This window comes from Neovison vison, chromosome X (assembly GCF_020171115.1).
Source record: "Neovison vison isolate M4711 chromosome X, ASM_NN_V1, whole genome shotgun sequence".
Lineage (NCBI taxonomy): Eukaryota > Metazoa > Chordata > Mammalia > Carnivora > Mustelidae > Neogale > Neogale vison.
In genome coordinates, this window is record NC_058105.1 from 26,260,989 (window position 1) to 26,276,952 (window position 15,964).

General features: G+C 36.3%; 1 protein-coding gene across 5 annotated transcripts in view; it reads right to left on the reverse strand.

Annotated features, from left to right (window-relative positions):
* The window catches only part of STAG2 (stromal antigen 2), a 143,216-nt gene that overhangs the window by 58,249 nt on the left and 69,003 nt on the right, over nt 1–15,964 (reverse strand). For all 5 annotated transcript variants that reach the window (XM_044235382.1, XM_044235378.1, XM_044235380.1 and 2 more), the window contains exons 5-7: nt 8,731–8,827; nt 4,726–4,802; nt 210–414 (exon numbers count right to left, since the gene is read on the reverse strand). In XM_044235382.1, the coding sequence (XP_044091317.1) occupies nt 210–414; nt 4,726–4,802; nt 8,731–8,827 (379 nt within the window). The remainder of the gene's footprint in view (nt 1–209; nt 415–4,725; nt 4,803–8,730; nt 8,828–15,964) is intronic.

Below are 15,964 nucleotides of genomic sequence, written 5' to 3' on the forward strand. Positions count from 1 at the left end.
ACCATATACTAACTATAGTATACATTCACAGAACCAAAACTGAAAATAATCACTGCATTCCCAGTAATTCAGAGAGGGAGAGGAGAGAGTGTTCTGTTAGTGGTTACTCTATAAGCAAAATTCATTAATGAGTTATCATTTCTTTTAATGAAAACCATTTTCATCTCTAACCTAAGGAAATATGCAAAAAAACACTTCTAAATACTGACCTGCCAAGGTGCTCGTATGCCGAAATGCTCTGACTTGTGAGTCAGACAATCCTGTTAGAAGTGAAATGACCGTATCCATCATGTACTCATCATATATGATACTATATTGACACTGCCGTACTAACACGCCAATGAATTCACAAAAACTGGATTTGAACTTCTTCCACTGAGGACCAGCCATGGTAAGTGGATAGTCTCCACTATCCTAAAACAAAAATTTTAAACAGTAATTTCATTTAAGACACATGACTTGACAAAATTTTGCTTGTTTATGAAATACTCTAGGCAGAAGCTGAAAAGACTACTTTATCCCACCTTTCTTCTCCAATAAATCCTCAAAGTAGGAAGGAGTTACTTTTGAACAGTTCTGCTCTTTAAGACCAAAATGGGTATTAAGAATTCAATTTAACGAATAAAAATATACGCTAATTACTCAAAGTTAAAAAAGCTTCTCTCATCAAAGCAAAATATTACACTGATAAAGATATACTCATTGAATTTCCTTAAAACAAAAGCCTAACAAAAGCATACCAAAACCAAACCAAAGTTATATTTTTAAATGGATTCAAAACAATGAAATCATATTTTCAACCAGTGTGATGTTATGATTTATAAATAATCAAAAGATTACAATGTATATTTCCATTAGCCTCAAGGACTAGTGGACAGACATAAACAATGACATAATTTTAAAAAACGAAATGGAGGTGCACCTGGGTGGCTCAGTCATTAAGTGTCTGCCTTCAGCTCAAGTCATAATCCCAGGGTCCTGGGATCGAACACCACACATCGGGATCCCTGCTCAGCGGGAAGCCTGCTTCTCCCTCTCCCACTCCCCCTGCTTGTGTTCCCTCTCTGTCTGTCAAATAAATAAATAAAATCTTAAAAAAAAAAAGGAAATGGAAATGTAGCTAGTATAGACTGGAAACACTAGTACTTAAGTATTCTTCTATACAGAGATGAGGCATTCTCCAATGAAGTTACACTGAAAATCCCCATAAACCATTAAAAACAAATCCTTAAATGGGGTGCCTGAGTGGCTTAGGGGATTGACCTTCGGTTTTGTCTCATAGGTTGTGGGCTCGAGCCCCATGTCAGGATACGTGCTTAGCAGGGAGTCTGCTTGAGTCTCTCCCTCTGCCCCTCTCCCCACTTACTCTCTCTCTAAATAAATTAATTAAATCCCCCCCCAAAAAAACCAAATCCTTAAAAATAAAAAGGGCAATATTACACAGAACTTCTAAAGGCAAGAGTTGCTCTGAAGGGTATTCTAGAGACTTAAGATCATTTTATCAGTAGAGTTTACCAATTTTTTTAAACCACTATATATATATATATATATATATATATTTTTTTTTTTTTAAGATTTTATTTATTTGACAGAGAGAGAGAGAGCACGCATAAAAGCAGGGAGAGCAGCAGAGGGAGAGGGTAAGTAGGCTCCCCGCTAAGCAGAGAGCCCAACGTGGGGCTCTATCCTAGGACCCTGGAATTATGACCTGAGACGAAGGCAGTCGCTTAAGCAGCTGAGCCACCCAGGCGCATCCCAGCCATTTTTTTTTTTTTTTTAAGTAAGAGAATGGTAGAGTTTCATTCTTCTGTATATAGCTCTCCAATTTTCCCAGCACCACTTGGTGGCTTAAGACAACAGAAATTTGTAGTATTATTTACAATTGTCAAAAGGCAGAAACAACCCAAGTGTCCACTGATGGATGAATGGATAAACAAAATGTGTATACATACAATGCAATATTATTCAGCCTTAGAAAGGCAGAAAATTCAGATACATACTGTGACATGGGTGAAACTTTAAGGCATTATACTAAGTAAAATAAACCAGACACCAATCAATCAATCAACGTAAGTAGAGGCCCCTGGGTGACTCAACTCATTAAGTGTCCGACTCTTGGTTTCAGCTCAGGTCATGATCTCAAAATCCTGAGACTGATCCCCGTGTCAGGCTCCCTGCTCAGTGGGGAATCTGCTTCTTCTTTCTCCATGCCCTTCCCCCATGCTCTCTCTCACTCAAATAAAATCTTGTTAAAAATAGATAAATAGGGACACCTGGGTGGCTCAGTTGGTTGGACCTGAGCCAAAGGCACAGGTCATGATCCTGGAGTCCCGGGATCCAGTCCCACATCGGACTCCCAGCTCCATGGGGAGTCTGCTTCTCCCTCTGACCTTCTCCTCGCTCATGTTCTCTCTCACTGTCTCTCTCTCAAATAAATAAAACTAAAATCTTTAAAAATAAATAAATTAAATAAACTCTATGTCCACTATGGGGCTTGAACTCATGACATGAGAGAGAATCACATGCTCTACCAACTGAGCCAGCCAGGCACCCCTATTATTTTGTCATCAGAGCAATTTTTTTTTAATTTTAAGTCATGTCACATATAAGCTGAACTACTATTTCTGATTTATGAATAGGATCCTAATATTCTACAAAAAGGATTTCTTCCATATTCTCTGAATCTTTTAGTGACTACACTGAAATGCATCATCTTAATTGTCTGAAACTTTGTTTGCTTACAATTTCAAATCAGATCTCAAGATTCTTAAATAGCTGTTTCCTTTTGGTAAGAAGGTTCTCACTAAAACATTTAATATTAGTAGGTAAATAAAGCAGTCATGTTCCCTGCCCCCTGCTGCCCTTTATCCATAGTTTCACTTTCCACATTCTAGTGACCCCATGGTCAACCTCCATCTGAGAGCAGATGATCCTCCTTCTAAGGTGTTGTCAGAAGGTCAGTAGTAGCCTAAAACTATGTCACAAGGCCTATGTCATTCACCTTACTTCATCTCATCATGCAGGTATTTTATCATCTCACAGCATCACAAGCGTGAGAACAGAAGATATTTTGACAGAAACTACATTCACATAATTTTTTACAGTATAGTATTTAATTGTTCAGTTTTATTATTGTTGTTAATCTCTTACTACGTCTAATTTATAAATCAAATGTTATCACGGGTTACGTATACACAGAAAAAAAACCAGAATATATAGGGTTTACTACTATTTGTAGTTCTAGTCATCCACTGGAGATCTTGGAATGTATCCCCCGAGGATTGGGGGGGGCTACTGTAATACCATTACTCGTAATTACCCCTCAAGTACTTGTGACTGATTAATAGCACTTACTGATCATCAAAGCCTTTTAAACAACTCTTGTCTATCTTTTAGAATGATCACTGAAGGCTCCTTCATCAGAGCAAGTAAGAAAAATGATAAAGTAAAATTCAAATGGGACAAGAGTTTCTACTTGAAAATTCACAGTGACAAGTTTTGAAGAGTAAAGCTGCTGCTGCTAGAATGCAGCTGTGAACAAACAAAAATCTCTGCCCTGAAGGAGCTCAGATTATAGTAAATATAAATGTCTTATTAGTAACAATACTTCAAAGGCATCACTGTGATAACGGATTCACTCAAGTCTAAGCTACTATTTTTTATTTGTATTGTTTTTATTACTCACACTTGAACATAAAGGAGATTTTTTTTAATTTTAATTTATTTGACAGACAAGAGATCACAAGTAAGAAGAGAGGGAGGCAGGGAGAGAGGGAGAGAGAGAGAGAGGAAGAAGCAGGCTCCCCGCTGAGCAGAGAGCCTGATGCGGGGCTTGATCCCAGGACCCCGGGATCATGACCCAAACCAAAGGCAGAGGCTTTAACCCGCTGAGCCACCCAGGCACCCCAAGGAGATATCTTTTTTAAAGATTTTGTTTTCAAGTAATTCTCTATCTACACCCAATGTGGGACTCAAACTCACAACCCCAGATCAAGAGTCACATGCTCCACTAACTGAGCCAGCCAGATGCCCCCATAAAGGAGATTTTAAATAACAACATGTAGAGAGTGGACCACTAAACAACATGAGTTTGAACAGTACAGGTCCACTTATATACAGATTCTCTCCAATAAATATACCTACGGTACTATAAATTTATTTTCTCTTCCTTATGATTTTAATAACATTTTCTTTTTTCCAGCTTACTTTATTCCAAGAGTAAGTATGTAATATATTAACATACAAAATGTTTGTTAATCACTGTTTATCAGCAAAGCTTCTAGTGAAAAGTAAGCAAGCTATTAGAGTAGTTAAGGCTGGGTGGGGAGCCAAAGTTACATGCTTATTTTTTACCACGTGGAGGGGGCGGTAAGCATCCCTAACCCTCATGCCATCTAAGCGTTAACATTATAGTCCTTTGCCTAAGCTACCTGATTCCCCAAATATTGACCAAATCTATCTTTGACAATATTCTAAGACATGTTCTTAGGCACTAAATTTTACTGAAGTTTTAATTTTCTGACAATAACAATAATAGCTACCATTTATTAAGTTCTTATTATAGACCAGGCACTGTAAAATGCTAATAAAGTTTTCAAACATTACTCATTTAAATCCACAACACTAACAATCCATTAACACTCATACTCAGAATTTAAGAATACTTTTAGGTTATATCAAGATCAATATGCATAAAATTATCAAAACATTAGGGTAATAAGTTACCTCATCAAACTCTTCAGTCATTTTTCGAATTATTTCAGAGTTCTGCATATGTCTAAACATTTCTGCTGTGACAACTCCTGAAATTTGCAAGTGTAAGAAGTTAATATACATTGTAGAATGAATAAAAGAAAGAGAATTTCTAAGTCAGTCTCTTACACTGTTAGTCTCCATCACATTCCTACCTGACTTAATCGACTCTTGCCTACAATATGTATACTGGCTTAGTCCCTTTTAATATAATACACGTTATCAAGGGTTAGGCAGCACCCAGGATAACAATTAAAACTTTAAGGATACACCTGAAGACAAGAAAAAGAGTGATAGGTAGAGTTCACTTTAGCCAGGTTTCTTTATTAAGCATTGCCATACACACACACACACACACACACACACACACACACACGACAACTACATCCAATCATCCTCTAAAAGGGCTTCAAATAAACATAAACAGTAAGTTGTAGTTTCCGTTCATCCATAATCTAGCTGGAAGTTTAAATAAAGAATAACAAAAACAGGAAGGAAGGAAGGAGGGAGGAAAAAATAAAAACTATTAAAGATAGTACATAAGAAAAGCCCTAATGAGTGACAATGCCAATAAAGGCCACAGGTCAGAACTAACTAACTATAAATAAATAAATAAGCATAAGTCAGGTGGTTTCACAGAAAAAGAATCTGATAAGAATATTTAGAATTTCAAAGGAAGATGGGAAAGGGGAAGAAGAAGGATGCACATTGTAAGAAGTAAAAGCCAGGTAGAGATCAAATATCAGAAAAGGGATTTCTAGAAGAAATTATGAGTAGGAGACAATACAAGAAAAAATATGCGTGAATTTCCACTGATAGGGTATCTGATTATTTTAAAAAGAACAAATGTAGAAACTGGATGCTCAAAGCTGGATTTTTACTGCTGGATTACTTATTCCTTGCCAGTCATATTACTACTATGAATACCATAAATATGAGGCAGGTTCTACAATCCTGGCTTTACTGATGAGGAAATAAAAGCTAAAGCAAAGAGAAGTTAAATACCTTGTCTGAGATTATTCATCTACATCATGATGCCACCCCCAAGTAAGATCAACTTCTAATAGTGCTGTGAAGAGTCTGCCCTTACCACAACATTAAAGAACTACATGATTATTTTAAGATATTAACAAATCTGGAAGAAGGCACCATTTCTCTTGCTAAAGAAGCAGCATTCTCAAAAACCTTTTGAAGGGTTAATTTTAATCAAGCCACGGATATATCTTCTGAACCTTCCTGTACTTTATACCCAGGTGTTATAAACTTGGCAAAGCTATAGAAGAACAAGTTACTCAATCCCTGAAACAATTTCTACAAAATAAATATGTATATAGCAGTAAATCGCAAAGCAAACATACTGCATACATTTTGACAACTGTCCTATTTCTAAAGCTCCTCTCTCATATCAGACCATTTAACACCCAGAAACCCAAAAATAAGCAGGGAAAAAAAACAGCTTTCACAAATTCCATGCATGTAACTCCTGGGGCAGGAGTGAAGGTGCCATTAAGACATCACGTGTGAGCCCCATGCCTTGAAATTATAGCAGACATGAAGAGAGACTGCTAAAAACTGGCAAAATGAAAAGTGGCAGATGACCAGGAAAGAAGAAAGAAACACTGGTCACAGATTGAACACCACAAAGCAGTCTGGAACCATTCAGTATATAGTCAAACATCCCTTCACACCTCAATAGCTGCTGAAGGCAAAAATACAGTAAAATAACTGATGCTCGCAATGACAATCCTGAGCCCAAAAGAAAAAGCCTAAAGTATAGCACATATAAAGATGTTTCTAAAAGAATTCAATCAAAATAATTCTAAGTATGTTTTGAAAGTACTTAATGACCTTAACTTTGATTAGATGATAAATTCTCCTTTATGGAGTTTTCTTGATTCTAAAATAAACATTATGACAGTGTTTAAATCTACCTGATAATTTAAGTTTCCAACACTTTCGATTTTTAAAAATCCAGACAACCTGATATATGACAAAGTACATCCGAAGGTTCAGTTGGCAAGCTCCTGATTCACAAAACAGAATGGTGCCAGAAAAGTACAATCTGATAAAGGGAAAATGTTCTGACTATAGCCTTGTTTTAAAATTACAATTCAGAAGCCCAACTAGGAAACTAAAACTGACCAAACTACTGTATGAACAAGGAAGACTAAAGATAGAAGTCAGAATTTCAGCTCATCGAGTTATTTCTGGACCTGTTCAGTTGTTCAGCAATCAACCTACTTTCACAGAATCTGAACAGAAAGGACAGGGTCCTTGATTACACAATACAACAAACAGGTTCCTGATTCCTTCTACCCCAGAAAGATAGACTGGACACAGACAAAATAAAAATAATACCAGTATATCCTTTTTTTCAAAGTGTTAATCTGATTCACCATATTGTCATTACTACATTTCTTTTGAGCAGAGTCAAATTTTCTATATTGATTTGCAGCTACCTATGGCTAAGAAGTCAAATTAGGCAATTCTCTGTACTCCAAGGTTTTAAATTCTCTAAAAAGTTTTCAAAAAATTTTTCTTTCTCAAAACTGACCATGTTAATGGCATTACGCAGATAAGACTCAAGAAGTTAATATATTTCTCTATCAGGCCTCATACATAGTATCTAGTATGCATGCTGCAATGAATGTTGTGATCAACCTCGAATAAAAGGCATCAGTTCATAAAATATTGTTAATATGGAATTGCTAAATCATGGTATTGTACAACTGAAACTAATAGAACACTGTATGTTAACTACACTGGAATCAAAATAAAATTTTAAAAACCTAACTGAAAGAAAATCTTTATATACAGTCAGATTATCTAAATCTTACACTGAGCAGTATAATTTTAAGAGTTAGGATTTTAACCCTATGCTACCTGAGAGAAAAAGTAATGTGGAAAGAATGTAACTCAATTTATTTTCAATAAAATGTCACTGAAACAAAGTTAAAAAAATTAAAGACTTTTTAAAAATGTTACTTGTTTTACAATTCCAATAACAGTATTTCTGAAGTATTACTGTAGAAAAAAAGCAGTAGACATAAATAAATTGCTTCCTGGGATTCTTTTTACAGATTTGTTTAAGTCATTCTTTACCATCTTAACTTCTGAGATCTATTTTTAAGCAAACTTCCCTCCTTCTGACTTCTGATGTACATGTTTTTGGTGCCACTTTCATTAAAAAAATGTAATACTCTTGGGAAACTTTCTAACATTTATTTTCCTGGACATCTTCTTAAATTTCAAGGATGGACCAAGTATTAGAGAGAAACAAAATAGATCAAAACTTGTCCATGATTTTGTCTGAATCATTTACTATTTCAGATCAAGATGTATGACACCACCCCAACTTACCTAATTGTGTCCCCCTGCTCAATGTCTGCACTAAATATTTTTGCCCCAGGGAAGACACTACTGTATTTTATATTTTCCCCACTCATACTTCAAAATCTTTTTAAATAAAAAGTGAAAACATTTCCAGTAAGACCCCACTCCAAAACTTCTCTACTTTTTAAGAAAAAAAACTAGAAATTTCACCAATACCTTACTTAACTTAGTTACTTACCTACCTACTTACTTAGTTACTGTCATTCATGGCACTTTTAAACTCCCTACACTTTACAATTCCCTGCCACTTGAACTTGTACCTCTTCGTTATATTCCTCCTCCCATTTTAATCCATTTCTTTGGTCCTAAAACCAGATGCTAAAAGTGGTAAATATATCTAATAAAAGTAATAAATGTTACAAATTGCGAAGCTTTTGGTTAATTTTTACACATGAATACACAACTGTCTCAACAGAGTTTCTTTCTTTGTTCTTTGATCCTTTTTCCTTATACATTCCATATGATTATAATGCAAACAATTCCATATCTTGGCATTATTTTCCATGTAAAGTGCTAATATATATTTAGGTGGAACAAAAAGAGACCATTTCAGAACATTCTGCTTCCAAAATAAATGTATCTTACCTTTACAGCCTGAACACTGAATAAAAAAGTTGATGAGGTCAAGAAGTGCTATATCTCGGTCATGCTTGTATGATTCTATCCAATCATCTACCACCGACTACAGCAGAGAAGGAAAAAAAAAAAAAACATTAGCTTTTGCTAATGTTCTAAGAATTAAGTCTGATTCAAGTCATTAAATTTCAAGATTAAGTAGTATCACATTTCTTCAAATTAATATACATATACTTGTATACTAAAATTTAAAGTTAAATTTTAACAATAAAAGAAAACCAAATTCAGTAAAATAATCGCCTGATAACACATAATGATGATCAGTCTTCTGTTTATTTTGTATTAAAAGGAATCTAAAAACTAACTATGGGACCCAACTCTATAAAGTGTACTTATTTCTTAGTGACATTAAGGATATCCTAGAAAATGTTAAAAATCACACCCATATTTCTTTTTGACTAAAATAGTGTACTAAATACAAATAACACTTAAATATTAACACTGCAATGGAATGAGAACAAAAATCTTTCTAAAAAGATGTAAATGCCTCTGTCAATGAGAAAATGCAGAACCAAATTTTTTTCAACAGTGAACACTATTGGTCCCATGTTAATAACAAAAGTAAATTAATGGCTAAATAAACACAGTTAAGTAGGACAGTTCATGAATCTGTAGACAATAACTCTCCAAATAGATATACAGAGTCAATGCAATCCCTATTAAAAACCCAGCTGGCTTCTTAGTAGAAACTGGAAAGCTGACCCTAAAATCCTTATGGTAATGCAAGAGATCTAGAATAGTCAAAACTATCCTGAAAAAGCAGTGCAAAGTTGGAAGACTCACATTTCATTATTTCAAAACTTACTAGAAACTACAGTAATCAAGACAATACTGGCTTAAGCACAAAAGTATAGATAAATGTAATAAAAATGCAAATCAAAAATAAACTTTCATATTTATGGTTACTTGATTTTTGACAAGGAGGCCAAGACAATTCAATGAAGAAAGATTAGTCTTTTCAACAAATGGTACTGGAACAACTGGCTATATATGCATGCAAAAGAATGAAGTTGGGAGTGCCTGGATGGTTCAATAGGTCAGTTAAGTGTCTGACTCAACTTGAGCTCAGGTTATGATCTCAGGGTTTTGAAATCAAGCCCCACATGGGGCTCCACACTGAGCGTGGAACCTGCTAAAGATTCTTTCTCACCCTCTCCCTCTGCCCCTTCCCCTACTCACTATCACTCTCTCTCAAATAACGAAATCTTTTTAAAAATTAAAAAAAAAGACTGAAGTTGGACCCTGTCTCATACCATAAATAATACTTAAAATGGATCAAAAACTGAAATTTAACAGCTTAAACTATAAAACACGTAAGTCTTCATAACCATATGTTAAGCAAAGTACTCTTAGATATTAGACTAAAAGCACAAAACAAAAGAAAAAATAAATTTCATTTAATCATAAAAGTTTTGTTTCTAAAGACTCCATCAAAGATGAGAGAAGCAACCCACAGATTAGGAGAAACCATATGCACATCATATATCTGATAAGGCACTGGTGCTCAAAATATAAAGGCATATCTCGGTTTACTGCACTTCGCTGCGCTTCACAGTGACAGAGGGAGACAGAGAGAGAGAGTCTGTGTGTGTGTGTGTCTGTGTGTATTACAAGCCAAAGGTTTGTGGCAACCCTGTGTCAAGCAAGTCAATCAGAGCCATTTTTTCAGCAGCAGGTGCTCACCATGTGTCTCTGTCACATTTGGTAATTCTCTCAACATTTTAAACTCTCTCATTGTATTTATTAATGGTAATCTGGGATCAGAGATCTTTGATGTCACTATTGTAGTTGTTTTGGGGCACCATGAATCATACCCATATAAGACAGCAAACTTAATAAATGTTGTGCGTGTTCTGATTCCCCCACCTCTCCCTCTCCTCAGACCTCCCTATTCCCTGAGATTAACAGGGAACAGTATTAACAGATTAACAGATAACAGTATTAAAATTAGGCCAATTAATAACCCCACAATGAGCTCCGAGTGTTTAAGTGAAAGGAAGAGCTGCATCTCTCTCACTTTAAATCAAAAGCTAGAAAATGATTATGCTTACCGAGAAAGGCATGTGGAAAGCCAAGACAGGCCAAAAGATAAGCCTCTTGAGCCAAACAGCCAAGTTATAAATGCAAAGGAGAAATTCTTGCATAAAATAAAGTGTTGTTCAGTGAACATGTGATGACAATGAAGTGAAACAGCCTTATTGCTATATGGACAATGTTTTAGAGATATGAATGAAGGAATCAAACCAGCCACAACACAGCCTTAAGTAAAAGCCTAATCCGGAACAAGGCTCCCAACTTTTCAATTCTTTGAAGGCTGGAGAGGTGAAGAAAAATGCAGAAGGAAAACTTGAAGCTAGCAGAAGTTGGTTCATGAAGTTTAAGGAAAGGAGTCTCCTTTTTTTTTCTTTGTACTTATTAACATTTTTTTCCAATTTATTTTCAGAAAAACATTATTCATTATTTTTTCACCACACCCAGTGCTCCATGCAAGCAGTGCCCTCTATAATACCCACCACCTGGTACCCCAACCTCTCCCCCCCCCCGCCACTTCAAACCCCTCAGATTGTTTTTCAGAGTCCATAGTCTCTCATGGTTCACCACCCCTTCCAATTGGGTAAATTGGAAGGAGTCTCCTTTATATCAAAGTGCAAAGTGAGGGCGCCCAGGTGGCTCAGTGGTTTCAAGCTTCTGCCTTCGGCTCAGATCATGATCCCAGGTCCTGGGATCAAGCCCCACATCCGGCTCTCTGCTCCACAGGGAGCCTGCTTCCTCCCCTCTCTGCCTGCCTCTCCGCCTACCTGTAATCTCTGTCTGTCAAATAAATAAATAAAATTTTTTTTAAAAGTGCAAAGTGAAATAGTAGTAATTGCTGATGTAGAAGCTACAGTAAGTTATCCAGCAAACTAGCTAAGATAATTAACCAGAGTGGTTACACAACAACAAATTTTCAATGTACAAAATAAGCTTATATTGGAAGTAGATGCTATGACTTTGATAGCTGGGGGAAGTCAATTCCTATCTTCAAAGCTTCAAAGAACAGACTGACTCTCTTGTCAGGGACTTAATGCAACTGATTACTTTAAACTGAAGTCAGGGCTCATTTACCATTACAAAAATCCTAGGGCCCTTAAGAATTATGCTGAATCTACTCTGCCTATGCTCTACAAATCAAACAACAAAGACTGGATAATAGCCTGTTTACAACATGGTTTACTGAATATTTAAAGCCCACTTCCAAAACCCACTACTCAGAAGAAAAAAAGATTCCTTTCAAAATATTACTGTTACTGACAATGCACCTGGTCACTCAAGAGCTCTGATGGAGATGTACAATGACATTCATGTTGTTTTCATGCCTGCTAACAAAAAAAATCCATTCTGAAGCCCATGGTTAAAGGAGTGATTTCAACTTTCAATTCTTCTTATTTAAGAAATACATTTTCACAAGGCTATATACATAGCCTTACATGGTGACTCCTCTGATGGATATGGGCAAAGTCAACTGAAAACCTTCTGTAAATGATTCATCATTCTAGATTCCATTTAGAACATGCATGATCCATGGGAAGAAGTCAAACTATCAACATTAACAGGACTTTAGAAGAAGCTGGTTGTAACTAATAGATGACTTTGAGGGCTTCATGACTTTCAAAGGATGTGGTAAAAATTTCCTGCAGATGTGGTAGAAAACAGCATAAGAACTACAATTATAAATGGAGCCTAGGGGCACCTGGGAGGCTCAGTCGGTTAAGCGTCTGCCTTCAGCTTGGGTCATGATCCCAGGGTCCTGGGATGGAGCCCCACGTCGGGCTTTCTGCTCAGCGGGGAGCCTGCTTCTCCCTCTCCCTCTGCCTGCAGCTCCCCCTGCTTGTGCTCTCTCTGTCAAATAAATAAACAAAATCTTTTAAAAAAAGAAATGCAGCCTAAAGATGTGACTGAATTGCTGAAATCTCATGATAAAACTTTTAACAGATGAGCAACTACTTCTTATGGATGATCAAAGAAAGTGATTTCTTGAGGAATCTACTCCAGGTGAAGATGCTGTGAAGATTGTTGAAATGACATCAAAGGATTTAGAATATTACATCAACTTGGATGATAAAATAGCAGGAGAGTTAGAGAAGACTGACTTCAATTTTGAAAGAAGTTCTAATGTGGGTAAAATGCTATCAAACAGTATCTCATACTACAAAGAAACCAACTGTGAAAAGGTATCTATCACTGCAGCAAAGTTCATTATTGTCTTATTCTAAAAAATTGCCATTGCCACCCAAATCTTCAGCAAACACCACCTCAATCAGCCGGCAGCCATCAACACTGAGGCAAGATCCTCTACCAGAAAAAAGATTATACAACTCACTGTAAGCTCTGATAATTAATATTTTTTAGCAATAAAGTATTTTTTAAGGTATATACAGTTCAGACATAATGCTGTTGCACACTTAACAGACTACAATATAAACATAACTTTTATAGGAATTGGGATACCAAAAAAATTCATCTGACTTGCTTTATTTTGTTATCTGCTTTAGTGAAGTGGTCTAAAATCCAACTTGCAGGACCCCTGAGGTATGCCTACATCAAGAACTCTTGCAATTTAATGATTTTATAAAAATATCTTTATTTATTTATTTGACAGAGATCACAAGAAGGCAGAGAGCAGGCAGAGAGAGGAGGAAGCAGGCTCCCTGCTGAGCAGAGAGCCTGATGTGAGGCTCCATCCCAGGACCTTGAGATTGTGACCTGACCGAAGGCAGAGGCTTAACCCACTGAGCCACGAGACTCATGAAGTTTAAGGAAAGGGACTTAAGAGCAATTCAATAATTTTTAAAAGCCAAGTAATCTAATTAAAAATATAGACAAAGATTCTAAATATAGCTCTTTATAGAAGACATACAAATAGCCATTAGCTCATCAAAAGATGCTCAAAACTGGCCACCGAGGAAATGGAAATCGAAAGAAATAGTAAGATATCACTTGGGAAACCTGAGTAGCTCAGCCCATTAAACATCTAGCTTCAGCTCAGGTTATGATCCTGGGATTAAGCCCCACACTGGGCTCCCTGCTTATTGGGGAGCCTGCTTCTCCCTCTCTCTCTGCTTCCCCCCCCCCCGCCTGTGCTCTCTCCCTCTCAAGTAAATAAAATCTTATAAAAAATAAAAAAGGTTTGGGGCCCCTGGGTGGCTCAGTCATTCAGTGTCTGCCTCCGGCTCAGGATCCCAGGATTCTTGGATCAAGCCCCAGATCAAGCCCCACATTGGGCTCCCTGCTCGGCGGGAAGCCTGCTTCTCCCTCTCCCACTTCCCTGGCTTGTATCCCCTCTCTCGCTCTCTGTCGAATAAATTTTAAAAATCTTTAAAAAAATAAATGAAACACAAAAGGTTAAACAGTTACCATATGATCCTACAACTCAACTCCTAGATATGTAATAACCAGGAGAAATGAAGACATACACTAAAAAATTAAAAAAAAAAAGACTTGTACAAGAATACCTGTAACAGCATTACTCACAATAGCCAAAAACTAGAACCAAAGCAAATATGCATCAAAAGATGAACAGATAAACAAAATGGAGTATTATTTGGCAATAAAAAAGAATGAGATTATAATGCATACCACAATATGGATGAACCTTGAAAACATGCTAAGTCAAAGAAACCACTGATAAAGGACCACATATTGAATGAATCATATATATGAAATGTCCAGAATAGGCAAATTTATAAAAACTACGTTAGTGCTAGCCTAGACCTGGGACAGGCAAAGAGAAAGTAACTGACTAACAGGCACAAAGTTTCCTTCTGGGGTATTGAAAAATATTTTAAAATTAGACTGTGGTGTTGGCTACACAACTCTATGAATATACTAAACACAACTGAATTTACATTTTGAAAAAACATTTTAAAATTTTGTAGTTTGTGAAGTATGTTTCCACATAGTATTTTTTTTTTAAATAGGACAGAGCTAAAAAAATAAAAAGCAGCACGTTATTCTTTGGGGGATAGGAGAGGAAACCAAACAGCAGATGAAAACTATTTTTAAATAAACCAAGTTTTAAAAATTAGGATGACAGGGGAACCTGGGTAGCTCAGTTCATTGAGCATCCCACTCTTGATCACAGTTCAGGTCATGATCTCCGGGTCCTGAGATGGAGCCGAACTGCGCTCCACACTCAGCAGGAAGTCTACTTGATATTCTTTTCCTCTGCCTCTCCCCCCATTCTTGCACACACATGCACTCTTTCTCGCTCTAATAAAATAAATACATCTTTTTTTTTTTTTTTAAAAAGCATCAGGAGGGAAAAATGTTTAAGTTATATACAAATAAATACAAAACCTGGGTATAAACTAAATGGATTGTGTGTGCAATCTGATGTACAGAAGTGGTGGTGTCATTACAAATTAAAGAAAAGAAAAAGGATATATTATCTAAGAATTACCTGGCTCAAAAAGATTGACTGGAGATCTTCTAAAATTTTACCTAATTTCTAGATTTCAGTCCTTTTCTATATTTGACAATAGCTTATGTATGTAAACTTAAGATTATTCCCAAATATCATACAGGTAATAAATATCAAAAGAATGTATTATGGGACTGTGAGAGTTTTAAAACATGGCCCAAAATGTTTGACACTGCTCTTCAATAAGTGGTGTCTACATTCCCTTTTTTAGGACTGAAGGCAATAAAAATGATGCTTCTAAGATTAAGTCATTGACCACCATTCCACTTCTGTACTTGGTTCTTCTAGCACAGAAAATCAGATCTCTGCTCAAGACACTCTCCAAACCCAGAAGCCATACTGTAGGAAACCCAAGCCACATGGCAAAAACCATTTGTAGGTATTCCAGGTAATAGTTCCAGCAGTGCCCAGCCTTCAAGTCACTCCAGATTAGGCATCAAAAATGAATAAAGAAGCCTCCAGAGAAGTATAGTCCTTACCTGTTTATGTAACCTCTGAGCATTAAAAGTATCTCAGGTTAAGGCACAAACCATCACGGATGGGAGCACAGACCATTTCATCCCTATTTAGTTCTGCCTGAATTCTAGACCAAGAGAATCATTAAGCCTAGTAAAATGGCTGTTCCTTTACATCACTAACTTTGGAGTGATTTGTTATACAGCAATAGACGACTGGAAGAAGGGCTATTTTCAACAATAAAGATATAAAAATACTTAATGAAAT